Below are 14,221 nucleotides of genomic sequence, written 5' to 3' on the forward strand. Positions count from 1 at the left end.
GGGAGAGAGGAAAAAAAAGGAAAGGGGGGGGAAGGTAAAATCCAAACAAAGGGGTGGAAAAAAATATAAGTAAAAATGTAATAGGGGCCGAGGTTATGATCTGAAATTGTTGAACTCGATATTGAGTCCGGAAGGCTGCAAAGTGATGGGGCCTTGGTTTAACATCTCATCTGAAAGATGACACTACCGATGGCAAGAACAAGTTATGACTTGGTGAAGATTTGCTTAATGGATATCTGAGTTTTCATGCACCTGATTTGCAAGTTTATACTGTTTATTTAAGAAATTTGAAGCGCTTGTTTTCCATATGTTTCAAATATACTGGCGTGTGAATGTCATCTAAATGTTCAGGGTCAAGCAAGGGAGTTATGTCTTTATTGGTCAAATATTCCCATTTAACAAAACAGGAAGCAGACGATCCCAGGCCTGTGTCAATGCTCCCTTTGCTGGCTTCCTTAGCTCCACCCTTCAAAAAACAGCAGATCATCCAATACTCTCCCATAGTCGAGGGCACGTCGAAACATGGAGGGGTAATCTTAGACAATAGAGGTGCACAATTGGTCTCACTGCACTGGGCTTGGGAGGGGAAAATTAGTCAGGGTGCCTACTCCTGATTGATATCTGGTGACCAGTGCCTGTGAACATTGGTGGTGGATAGGATTAGGGCTTCGCCACAATGTGGCAGGAGGGCCGCTGCGGTGAGCACGGAAGCCCAGGGCGTGGGCCCGGGAGGAGCCACTGCAGGTGCAAATCTTGGTGGTAGTTGCAAATATTTAAACGAGAATTGTGTAGGTCGAAGTGGAGAAGGGTTCCATGTGAACAGCAGTTGAGCATGGGTCAGTCGGTCCCCTCCCACTCAACAGCCCACCAATTCCCTGGGCTCACACTTGAAGAATGGCCACTTTGCTGAGCTACCAGGGACCATGGAACCGAATCCCATCGTAAGTCAGAACTTCCAACAGGAAAAGAAACAAGGGAAGAAAACTGGAATTTAAAAAAAATATACAATGCAAGTGGAGTGACGTTGCTGGAGCGAGTAGGTTAACTTACAGGCTGATCATGCTTTTCAACTGTCACTATTGAAGTTTAGCAACTATTTAAAGCTAAACAAATTCAATGTAAGGGCGAGTCGCAAAAGTTCTTGCTCAAGTGTAAAGTGTATAGGCTCTAAATTTCTAGATTGGGGTGGGCATAGTTTGGCAATTGCACCTTTGGGGGTCAGCAATTTTTGATGGTCCCCTATGTATGCTGGGGTTCCGCTGCAAATGGTATGAATTCCGTTCAGTTTCAGAGTGGGCTGAAAAAGTGCCTGCCCTCCCAGTGGCAGCCACATACAAATGATGGAGCTTTGAGAATGCCTGTCTGCATTTCAAGGTGTAGTTTGCCAGGACCTGTTCACCATAGAAAGAACTTCTATACAGCACCTTTCAGGACCTCAGGACATCTCGAGGTGCTCCACAGTCAATGAAGTAACTCTGGAATGTAGTCACTGTTGTCACGTGGAAGCTACTTTTGGCACAGAAAGTGATCGCCGCTCTCAACTTTTATGCCACAGGCTCATTCCAGGGAGCCACAGGGGACTTCTTTTTACCAGATCTACCAATTTGCTGTGCACTCCTCTATAAGGCAAGTCACCAATTTTGCTGGGCCATTTCAATTGATACAATTCAAAAGTGCGCCCACACAGCTGACTGAGAGGACCATCTCAGCATTCCCCAGGATTGATTGCACCCATGTGGAATTGCATGCCCCACATGTACTCTGATATTTATATCATCCACAATGCTTTCCTTTCTCCAAATGTGTAGCTCATTTACAATGACAGGCACAGCTACTTGCAGATGAATTCACAACATGCTAGGGGCTGTTACGATGATTTTATACTTTGCCAGTCCAGTGTCTCAGCTCCATTTCAACAGCAGGGGCATGGTGGCTGCTGCATGACAAGGGATACCTACTACTTCCATGGCACATGATGCCTTTTTATAGCATGACAAGTGCTGCAGAGGAATGCTACAGTGAAGCACACAGCAAGACAAGGATAGGGACTGAGCAAACCATTCTGTGTCTGGTCTGGGTGCCTTACAGTATGCACTCAGTGGTGGCATATGGTGTGTTTAAAAACTTTGCCATGAGGAAAGGACTGATAATAGATGTCCCATAGGTTGCCAGAAGGCAAGGTGATGATACTGCTGATGCTGAAGACCAGGCCCATGAAAAACAGGAAGCAAGTGCAGTGCCTAGTGATGCTAGACAGCTGAGAGACAGACTCATCCAGTGCACCTTCAAAGATTAATATAGCAGAATTAGTTGGAAGTCTCAGGCCATCAAAGATCTTTCTCCTCTTAACTACATAACATTTTTGCTCCTCACAGTGAACCATCACATCCACATCCTGAACGTCAACATTAGCATATCACCAGCTACTCGCAACAGGGTTCGGTTTACCAACGGCCATTAGGAGAGTTGACCTCAGGGAATCAGAAAGATCCTTAAATCCCTGAGAGAAAATCAGCCAAATAGTGTCTAGTCCCTCTGAAATGCTATCCTGTATACTCTGCAATTCAGTTAACGTTGACCTCTCCAGGTGATTCCCCAAGAGCTGCAGTCCTTCATTCAATGCGGCTGCATTGCGTTGACTAACTTACCTGGATCTCCTGAAGCGGGGAAGGTTTTGAGATGCTACTGCAGCTGCCACTTTCTCCAGGCTACCCTGCAATGAGTTGACCCCCTCTCAGATGTTACTGCGCAGCAGGTCAGTGGGCTGCACTGCTATCCATGCGATCTGCCGCACATCTTGGCAGAGGCTACACAGAATCTCTGTATGTGTCTGATGCGCTTCTAGCATCCATTGTTTCCATCGCGTCCCCCTAAGATCATCATCCACTTGCTCGGCCGCCAGGGGCTGACAAGTTTTATGTCTCCACTCAACTACACCAGGCTTCACTTCCACATCTACATCTCTGGCTTCCTTGTGCTCTGTGTCTCACCATGTGCCAATTCCTTGTTTACATTATCTGTATTCCCTCGGGTGGGTGTCACTGGGCTACAGAATACAAGGGAGAGAGGGTGAATGACAAGGTGGGTGAGTGGTCGTCAGTGTTGCCAGAGGTAGAGGGCGCTGCAGTGTCGTGCTCTTCAGCAATCTTCTCGGCTGTCTCCAGGGTTGTAGCCTCCAGAGGGGGAAAAAACAGTAGTTACCTCTGGTCTGCTTGACCAGCATTCTGTCTTAATCAGCTACTTTGTGGATCTGTTCTGAGGAAAGTGGTAGCTGTTGAGATTGAAGAATACGTAGAAATATTAAATAAAATTTTCCTGAATCCACTGAAATGGATGCTCAGTTGTTGAGTAGTCAAGGCTGAGATATATAGATTTTTGGACTCCAGAGGAATCAAGGGATATGGGGATAGTTCAGGAAAGTGGAGATGAGGTCGAAGATCAGCCATGACCTTATTGAATGGCAGAGCAGGCTCGAGAGGCCATATGGTCTACTCCTGCTCCTAACTCTTATGTAGATACCCATATCACAGAATCACAGAAACCCCACAGTGCAGATAGAGGCCATTTCGGCCCATCGAGCCTGCACCGACACATATCCCACCCGATCCCCGTAACCCCTACACCAACACATATCCCACCCTATCCCCGTAACCCCATGTATTTAATCCCCCTAACACTAAGGGTCAATTTATCATAGCCAATCAACCTAACTCGCACATCTTTGGACTGTGGGAGGAAACCGGAGCACCCGGAGGAAACCCACGCAAACACGGGGAGAATGTGCAAACTCCACACAGACAGTTGCCCGAGGCCGGATTCGAACCCGGGTCCCTGGCGCTGTGAGGCAACAGTGCTAACCACTATGCCACCGTGCTGCCCTATCTCCAATTATAGGTCAGAGTTGAAGCCTGTTAATTCCATTGCTTCCGCTTCATGTGCTATTAAATGCTGGATGTTGGTACTTATTCCCCAGTGGCCTGGCAATCCCTGGCATCGTGTGCTGCAGTCTCCTGCAGGAGTGTACAGTGTTAATTGGCTGCTGCAGTTTCCAGATCCTGCAGTCACAACCAGTCAGGATTGGTGGAGTAGATGGTAGTAATTGTAGATGTAAGGGAGCAAGGACCAAGGACATGGACATCAGTGCTAGCATGAATTACAGGATGTGAAACAACTGACGTGAGTGCTGCCAAGTGACTTTGCTTCTGGGACAAGGGACATGGTGCCATCTGATATCCCAAAGAATACATTGCTGGACTATTGTCAGCCATGACTCAGTTGGTAGCACTCTCGCTTTTGGTCAGAAGGTTATGGGCTCAAGCCCCACTCCAGGGATTTTAGCAAAAAATCTAGGCCTTGATGCAGTACTGAGGGAGTGCTGCACTGTTGGAGGAGACCTCTTTCAGATGAGACATTAAACCGAGACCCCGTCTTCCCTCTCAGGTGGACATAAAAGATCCCATGGCACTATTTTGAACAAAAGCAGGGATGTTCTCCCTGGTACCCTTGCTAATTCTTAGCCCTCAACCAACACCCAAAAAGAGATTATTTGGTCATTATCACATTGCTGTTTGTGGGACCTTGCTGTGCGCAAATTGGCTGCCACATTTCCTACATTAAAACAGTGACTACATTTGAAATGTACTGGCTGTAAAGTGCTTTGGGACACCCTGAGGTCATGAAAGGCACTGTATAAATGCAAGCTCTTTCTTTAACATGCATGGCAACATTGAGCATCATTACATCCAGCACAAGACAAATGTTGTCAAACAACTGCATCATGGGGAATCTTTCTTTCTTTATATATTTATACACATACATTAACATTTAGCAACACAGCACAAGACACTGTACAGGGAAACTAGACTGATTTTCTCTTGTAAACATGGATAGTGGCTCTTGTGATAACAATTTGTTCTAAATGATAATGCTATTTTTAAAAAGGCAATGTAAACACTGTGACCAACCCTGTAGATATTTCATGTCACCAAACTGCATTTTTCTCTTAGATCTCTAGCCTTAGGGCAGTACTGCACAACACATGAGCCTGGAATGGAAGCAGGTAGCTGACAATATTGAACAACATCATAGCTGCTATTCTAATCTAGGTGGGAGGAATTTTAATACATTACACACTGTTGTAGGGTGTTTGGTTTCCTCATCCTTACAAGGGTTCTTTGACTCTGGGTTTTACAGGAACAAAATGGTAGATGACACAAAGGTTTAGGTTCAACCCAAAACTGTTAGTTTATTAAAACCAACAAAACACAGACAAAATCCTGTTGATATTTGGCTGAAACTTACAATCACCCATCCGGTCGGTCGTTACCGTTGTGGATTGTAGTCCTGGGTCGGAGATAACCTGTCCCTGTCCTCCTTTATCTGACTGCAGCTGCCTACACAGTGCAAACCCCTTTTAGAGTCAACGGATACTTACAATCACCCATCCGGCTGGTCGTGGCCGACGTCGATTGCAGGCTGGGAGCTGGAGATGACCGTCTTCCCTTCCTTCTTACACCTGGCAGTTGCTGTAGTCAGAGCTAGCTTCTGAGAGAGAGAGTGCTTCCCAGAGAGAGCTTCTGAGAGAGAGTGCTTCCCAGAGCTAGCTTCTGAGAGAGAGTGCTTCCCAGAGAGAGCTTCTGAGAGAGAGAGTGCTTCCCAGAGAGAGCTTCTGAGAGAGAGAGTGCTTCCCAGAGAGAGCTTCTGAGAGAGAGAGTGCTTCCCAGAGAGAGCTTCTGAGAGAGAGTGCTTCCCAGAGCTAGCTTCTGAGAGAGAGTGCTTCCCAGAGAGAGCTTCTGAGTGAGAGAGTGCTTCCCAGAGAGAGCTTCTGAGTGAGAGAGTGCTTCCCAGAGAGAGCTTCTGAGAGAGAGAGTGCTTCCCAGAGAGAGCTTCTGAGAGAGAGAGAGTGCTTCCCAGAGAGAGCTTCTGAGAGAGAGTGCTTCCCAGAGAGAGCTTCTGAGAGAGAGTGCTTCCCAGAGCTAGCTTCTGAGAGAGAGAGTGCTTCCCAGAGAGAGCTTCTGAGAGAGAGAGTGCTTCCCAGAGAGAGCTTCTGAGAGAGAGAGTGCTTCCCAGAGAGAGCTTCTGAGAGAGAGAGTGCTTCCCAGAGAGAGAGAGTGCTTCCCAGAGAGAGCTTCTGAGAGAGAGAGTGCTTCCCAGAGAGAGCTTCTGAGAGAGAGAGTGCTTCCCAGAGAGAGCTTCTGAGAGAGAGTGCTTCCCAGAGAGAGCTTCTGAGAGAGAGAGTGCTTCCCAGAGAGTGCTTCTGAGAGAGAGAGTGCTTCCCAGAGAGAGCTTCTGAGAGAGAGTGCTTCCCAGAGAGAGCTTCTGAGAGAGAGAGTGCTTCCCAGAGAGAGCTTCTGAGAGAGAGTGCTTCCCAGAGAGAGCTTCTGAGAGAGAGAGTGCTTCCCAGAGAGAGCTTCTGAGAGAGAGAGTGCTTCCCAGAGAGAGCTTCTGAGAGAGAGAGTGCTTCCCAGAGAGAGAGCTTCCCAGAGAGAGAGTGCTTCCCAGAGAGAGCTTCTGAGAGAGAGAGTGCTTCCCAGAGAGAGCTTCTGAGAGAGAGAGTGCTTCCCAGAGAGAGAGCTTCCCAGAGAGAGAGTGCTTCCCAGAGAGAGAGCTTCCCAGAGAGAGAGTGCTTCCCAGAGAGAGCTTCTGAGAGAGAGAGTGCTTCCCAGAGAGAGCTTCTGAGTGAAAAAGAGCGAGAGTGCTGTGTGTGCTTCCTTCTTATCGTTCTTTTAGTCACCTGGCCCCATGCTGGGCCTCCCCCAACCAGTTTCGGTTGTCGGTTTGCTGAACTGTCCGACATTCACACCTTATCAACCTGTAATTCAATCATCGGAGGTATACAGAGCTGTGAGATCAAAGATAACTCCTTATCTCCTCTCCCGCTTTCTGTAACGCATAGTCAATGTAATTTCTATTACTGTTGATGGGCGGTTGGCTGATTGTCTGCTCAGGACTAGTGTATCTTCCATTCATGTCAGGAAGTCAATCGTGACCCCCACTGTTTCAGTTAAACTCAGAGCATTGTCCAGAAGTTAATTTTTCCCATCGAAACCGATCATGATTCAAGGCCTCACAGTTCAATGTCAATGTCTTTTTCAGAGTTAACCATGAGTCAAAGCTTTCATTGTCCAGTATCAATGTGTTCTCCAAGAACTGCAGACTTTGATGACTGGCACCTTTTCTGTGCCTCGAAGTTTAACCGTTTCATGCCCTTACCACTGGGCCAAACAGGCTTTCAGCATTTTACAGGTTTTTAAAAAAATCTACACTGTGCAATATTTTAAAAGTTTAGGGTGACCACTTGCCATTTGCTGAAGATGGGGCAGTTCTGTTCAGATGAGGATTTGTGAGCTGAGAGGATAGTTACAGGTGAGGAAGGCCATTCTGCCCATCTTAATTATTTTATCCAGAGAGAACCTAATATTCCCCCTGGTAGTGTTCAATTGTTTCTGGAATGATTGCAGTATTTTTGCTTCCACTATTCTGTTCCATACGTTGAACACTGTGTGTGAAGAATTTTCTGATGTGAGTTCTAAAGTTACCTTTTACTAGTTTGAGCACGTGTTACTGAATTCTACCCCCGCAGTTTAATGTAAAGGAGTATTCTGAGTTAACCGGCTTAAATACCTCTATAAGCCCACCTCCTAGGTGCTTCCCCTCCAGGTTGAAAAGCTCAAGTCTCTCCAAATAACTCAGATCTCTGATACCGGGGATCAGTCTTGTAGCGCTCCTCTGCACTGGGCCCAAACTCTTGAGTGTCTCTCTTGTTTCCTGGTGACCAGAAGTGAACACAGTATCCAAGGTGCAGTCTGGCCAGAGCAGTGCTGGATCGTTACCTCCTCTGACTTGTATTCTACTGTTTTTGGTTATGTAGCTGGAAATCCTATTGCTTGCTGCGCTGCATTAGTCACTGATGTCTGTCTCTTTCCGTTTCATCCTCAGCTATTTTAGCACTTGGCTGGATTAGTCAAAAAGGGGAATAAATATTTGACCCTTCTGGGATGCTAGCCTCGTGAGTTTGAGCCAAGGGGAAGGGAATGAGAAAAATAAAGAAAAACCTGTTGGATCTTGGTTATAGTACCGGCTGGACATTTGGTGGCGGCACTTGCCAAGAAAATGCGAGGCTGAACCAGTTTAGAGCGCACACAGACCTGTTGGTGGAGAACATCCGAAAACTGCAGTAACCGGGAAATTGGAAAGTTGGCGAATTGATATTCTCTCTCTCTCTCTTTCCATATACCAGTGTCGCAACGCCTATTTGAACAGCAGTTAATTGTTTGGTTTGGCAGTGAAGTCATGGAGCGGGAATGAAGTGAGCGAGGCTCTTTCTCAATCCTTGCCGCAGCAGACCAGCCCAGCGCAGCCCAAGTTTGTACCTGCGCGGAGCGGAGCGGCTCTCCCTCAGTCAAGACACAAACCAGCGGTGCTCGCTGGCGGGCGGGCATGGAGAGGTCGGCGGGCAGGGCACTGGCGGAGCCGCCGCCGCAGCCGCAGCAGAAAGGGTTCAAGAAGAAAATCAGCAGAGTCTTCCACCGCAGCAAGTCGAGCGGCGAGCCGGGCGAGGAAGGTGTCCAGACTGTCGCCCAGGGGCCCGGCTGCCCCCTGGGCTCGCAAGCTGCCGCCAGCAGCAGCAGCAGGAGGAGGAGGAAAAGTTGGGGAAGCTGGCGCCTGAAGAAGAAGCCCAACGAGCAGTCGGTGCCATCGACACCTCTGCTGTCCCCGCCGAGGAGCCAAATGTAAATCTGTCCTTCTTACCCTGTTTTATTTTTTGTTGCTGGGGCTTTATCGGGCAGACTCCTTAAAAATATATATTCTAACTACTGACAATGCAGCTCCTTCTGCTTGAGGTGAAATGTTTATTTTTAACGTATGGAGCGTCGCTTAATGTGAAATAGACGGGCTGATTAGAAATGACCTGCTCACCGGATCAATAATAAGTACCTGAGCCATGGCGGCATGTATTGAGGTTAGGATGCGGACAGTGCGTTGTAAGGAATGTGATTGTAATATATCCCCGTCCGATTCTCTCTGTGGCATTGCAATATAAAGTTCGCAGTAGTGGCAAATGTAATCTTATCGACGCAGGTAGGTTGGTGAAATGTTCCAACCCGCCCCGCCCCGCCACGCCACGCCACCTACCATCTGCTGCTCTAATGGGATTTACAAACGGGTGAAGTTTAGGGTCATTCCAATTCAAACTGCGATTAGCGTAACTGCACAGTGCCTCTCCCCACACACAAAAAACCCACCCGGTAAACCGAATTACTGAAGAGATAACAGACGCCTTTTCATTCATGCCAGCGCAATATAACTGTTGGACATTGTTAGATCCATGGTTCAGTGGATAAATAATCACAGGGATGCTGTACATTAACAAATAACAGGTCTTTACTGGAGGAGGGTAATCTCTAGACTGGGGTACAGAGGCATGCGCACAGCTTATATACCGGTGTGGTCACTGCCGGTACTACAGTATACAGGAGCTGTAAAAAGTAGTTCTGACTTAAAGGCACATACACTACAGACATGGGTCAGTGTTTAGACAGTGAGGGCAGCCTCGGGTCTCAGCCTGCTCATGGCTGGTGTTGCTGGCTGGGTGGACAGGCCAGTTTGGGCAGCACCACTGAAAGGGAAATCCATGAGCTTCCCCACATGGCACTGTCTCCACCAATTCCTACAAGAGATAATTTACAAAAAAAAACTTCTATTTTTTTGGGAAAGGGGCAGGTTCTGGGCTCGAGATGCTGTTTCTCTGCCGATGTGCATAACCATTACTCACTCTCCTAATTATTTGTGTTGATCCTTCCGTATTTCTGTGAGCGAGGGATTTTTTATATTCTTATATTTGTATTGTCATCCGTTGCATTAAAGTGGAGAAACACAAAGGGCCGCATTGAGAAAAATTCAGGGCTGCAAATGGATATTCGTTCATGATGGAAGTGGTTTGTGTAAAGTCCGCGCCTCAATAATACACGGACTTCGGGAGAACAGTTTAACAGGTACTTTACTGAACAGGAGGCAACGTCAGGCTGAAATACAGAAGCCTGCTAGGGCCTTTTATACAGGGGTGGTCACTGCCGGTACTGCAGTCTAAGACCAGTTATTCCCTTAAAGGTACATACACAACAATTCCTCCCCTTTTAGATAAACAGTACATAACATTCATTTAACAACTAAATAATAACTAATTACAATTACAATTTTCTCGGTACTATATACATCAACTGAAATAGTCATTTATAAGTTCAGTCTTTGAGGAGGCTTCCTGATCCTGACTGGATAGTGCCTTTCTCGAGTATCCTGTTCTTGCGGTGGAGTCAATTCTAGCTCATTGTCATTGGTTGGTTTGTCAGCTTCCAATACCCCTGCTTCTGAGGTAGGCGCAATCTGTACTTCGGGCTCATCACCAGGTGCACCTGCTTGTGGTATAGATTTGGCTTGTTCCTGTGACTCTAGAATCTGGTCAGCATGGTGTCTCACGATGCTCTCTCCAACGTCCACTGTGTACATTAGTGGTCCCTGCTGTGTGCATATCGTTCCAAGCTGCCATTTTTCTGTTCGGTAGTCGCGGGCCAAGACTGGTTGCCCTATCTTGAAGCTCCTGGTTGGCTTCTCATTTATGTGCTGGAACTGCTTATCCTCAACATCTCGTCTTATGTTTGGTTTGAGCAAATCCAAGCGACATCTTAGTCTTCGGTTGAAAAACAGTACGGCTGGAGTTTGGTTGGTTACTGCATGTGTCGCATTCCGGTAAGCAAACAAGAAATTATCCACCTTGTGTTGTAGTGTTATGTCATCATTATACATTGCCTTAATGGCCTTTTTAAAGGTCTGAACAAACCTCTCAGCCAATCCATTTGTGGCTGGATGATATGGGGCAGATGTGTAATGTTTCACCCCATTATTCTTCAGGAACCTCCGGAAATCCTCAGACACAAACTGTGGGCCATTGTCGGAGCAAATCTGTTCTGGCAACCCATTCCTGGTGAAGATGGTCCTCAGAACCGCAATAGTTTTCTCCGTGGTGGTGGAGGACATTTTAATGACCTCTGGCCATTTCGAATGGGCGTCCACAGCGATTAGAAACATTGAGTCCATAAATGGACCAGCAAAATCAATGTGTACCCGTTGCCATGGAGATAAGGGCCACTCCCATGGATGTAGCGGGGCTTGTGGTGGAGCGTTTTGGACCTTCTGGCATCCTGTGCATCTCTTGGTCATATCCTTGATTTCTTTATCGATTCCCGGCCACCACACAAATGCCCTGGCTAGGCTTTTCATTTTTACCCCTCCCAGATGACCCTCGTGAAGCTCATTGAGCATTCTATCTCTCAACTTGGGTGGAATTACCACTCGGGATCCACACATCAAGGTTCCCCGGCACACTGACAGCTGTTCTCTCCTTGGCGAGAATGCTGGCAACAGTGAGTCACCATATGCTGGCCATCCCTTCACCGTCAAATCATAGACCCGAGAGAGTGTCGGGTCATTTCGGGTTTCCTTCTCAATACTTGCGTTTGTAACAGGCAAACATTCGACTATGGTCGCATGGAATATCTCCACAGGGTCCACTGCAGGTGCTTCTTCCGCCATAGGCAACGGTAGGCGCGACAGCCCATCAGCGTTTTCATGCTGTTTCGTACCTTTGTACTCTATGTCGTACTGATGTGCCCCTAGAAAAAATGACCATCTTTGCAGCCGTTGCGCCATCATCACCGGAACGCCCTTCTTTGGGTTAAAAATTGAGACCAGGGGTTGATGATCAGTCAGTAGGGTGAATTTCTGCCCGTGCAGATAGTGATTGAACTTCTTCACCCCCCATACCAGGCTGAGGACCTCCCTGTCAATTTGGGCGTAGTTACGCTCGGCTGAGGTTAGCGAGCGCGATGCAAAGGCTATTGGCCTCTCTGAACCGTCACGGAATTTGTGTGACAGCACCGCTCCAATGCCGTAAGGTGACGCATCACATGCCATCCAAATCGGTAGTGTTGGGTTGTAGTGGGCCAATACTTCTTTTGAAGTGATTAGGCATTTACATTCCTGAAAGGCACGCTTACACTCATCACTCCATTTCCATGTTACACCAGTTTGAAGCAGGGCATTCAGTGTGTGCAGAATTGTAGATAAATTCGGCAAGAACTTATGGTAGTAGTTCACCAACCCGAGGAACGACCTCAGTTGCAACACATTTTCTGGTGCTGGAGCCTTGACTACAGCCTCAATCTTGTCCGGCGACTTATGCAACCCTTCCTCATCAATCATGTGGCCACAATACGAGACTTGTCTCCTGAAGAACTCGCATTTGGGGCGGTTGGCTCATAGCCCATATTCCTGCAATCTCATGAGCACCTGTTGGCAAGGTGTTCATTGTCATTTTCACCCGTAACCAGGATGTCGTCCAAATAACACTGGGTCCCCGGGATCCCTTGCAGGACTTGTTCCATTGCCCTCTGCCAAATAGCCAGGGCCGATGCTACCCCGAATACCAGTCGATTGTACTGGTAAAGGCCTTTGTGAGTGTTTATCGTGAGGTATTTCCTAGATGCTTCTTCCACCTCCATTTGTAGATACGCTTGAGCCAGATCAATCTTTGTAAAACGTTTCCCTCCAGATAGTGAGGCGAAAATATCTTCTATCCGCGGAAGTGGATACTGCACTGTGTGCAGGACTGGGTTCACAGTCACCTTGAAGTCCCCACAGATGCGAACCTTCCTTGGCTCCCCAGGCATGCTGGTCAATGCTTTCTTCACTACAGGAACGATGGGTGTGGCCCACTCACTCCAGTCCACCTTAGACAGCACCCCCAAACGCTCCAGGCTCTCCAGTTCAGCTTCAACGGCTGGGCGGATCGCGTATGGCACCGGTCTGGCCTTGAAAAATTTTAGGGTTGCGTTATCCTCAATCTTTATGGTTGCCCTTACTCCTTTTAGAGTCTCAAGTCCTTGTTGGAACACCTCTTCCGCGTCAGCTAGAATTTGTGACAGACGTCCAGGTGCAACGTCATCATCCTTTTTGTCAGTCACCGTTAGTGCCAGAATGGAATGCCAATCCAATTGTATTTTTTGGATCCATTCATGTCCCAATAATGGTGGTCCTCCATCTCGTAGTATATACATGTATAGTTTCTGTGTTTCCTTTCCGTTATATTCAACTGGCACTCTTATTTTTCCTCTGGGGTAGACCTTTTGCCCCATGTATGTCTTCAATACAATGGACGTGTCCTTCAAGGGTATGTGTGAGAAAAGCCGCTCATAGTCTCGTCGATTCATGACAGTTAGGGCTGATCCTGTGTCCAATTCCATCTTTACTGGGGACCCTGCTATCATGAGGGTGACCCAAATGGTTCGGTGATCTTCCTTTGCGATCACGTTGTGTAACTTTAAACAACTTAGTCTCCTGCTCCCGGAGTCCTTATCACTCTCCTGATCTTCTGAACTACTGTCTGTCAGTTTCTTTACTTTCCTGTACTGTTCCTTAGTAGTTCTTGTCGTGTTGGTTTTCTTTCCCGACCTGCAGACTCTTGCTATATGTCCCATTTTTCCGCATTGCCTGCATATTTTGTCTTTAAACTAGCAGTCCTTCTGCTCATGGGTTGTTCTGCCGCAGCGATAGCACTTTTCTGCTCCATACGCCATTTCGTTAGTGCTGTATTCTTGTGGTTTCTGCTGTATTTCCGCAGCTCCCTGTGCTGCTGCTTTGTAGGATACTGCCACGCTGAAAGCCTGTTCTAGCGTCAGGTCCTTTTTTGAAAGTAGTCGTTTCTGGGTTCCTTCACTCTGGAGCCCGCAGACAAATTTATCCCGTAAGGTGTCTGCCAGTCCTGCTCCGAACTGGCAGTGCTTCGATAACTTGCGTAGTTCCATAAGATAGTCAGCATTGCTCTCATCTTTGTGCTGGTTTCTTTTATGGAACTTGAATCTTTCTGCTATCAGCAGTGGTATAGGGCTTAGGTGTTCCTGTAAGATATGAACAATCTCCTCAAAACTTTTCTCCATTGGTTTAGCTGGGGTAATTAAATTCCGCAATAGGCCGTACGTACTCGCACCCATCAGATTTAATAATACCGACGCCCTCTTTCCATCGGCCACCTCATTTGCCTTGCAGTACACTTCAATTCTTTCCACATACGTGGTCCAGTCTTCTACCTCATTGTCGAAAGCAGTGATACTGCCACTTTTTGGCATCTTGGGTGATTTTAAATGGCGCCTCCCGTGCTTTTGCTTCT

At 47.3% G+C, this 14,221-nt stretch overlaps 1 protein-coding gene across 1 annotated transcript in view; it reads left to right on the forward strand.

Moving 5' to 3' along the window:
* The first annotated feature begins 8,060 nt into the window (after nucleotides 1–8,060).
* Nucleotides 8,061–14,221, forward strand: part of crybg1a (crystallin beta-gamma domain containing 1a) — a 298,573-nt gene continuing 292,412 nt past the window's right edge. The window contains exon 1 of the mRNA XM_085997737.1: nucleotides 8,061–8,732. Coding sequence (XP_085853863.1) covers nucleotides 8,440–8,732 — 293 coding nt within the window. The 5' untranslated portion in view covers nucleotides 8,061–8,439. The remainder of the gene's footprint in view (nucleotides 8,733–14,221) is intronic.

Source organism: Somniosus microcephalus, chromosome 9 (assembly GCF_052327205.1).
Source record: "Somniosus microcephalus isolate GS21.2 chromosome 9, FLI_Smic_1.0, whole genome shotgun sequence".
Classification (NCBI taxonomy): domain Eukaryota; kingdom Metazoa; phylum Chordata; class Chondrichthyes; order Squaliformes; family Somniosidae; genus Somniosus; species Somniosus microcephalus.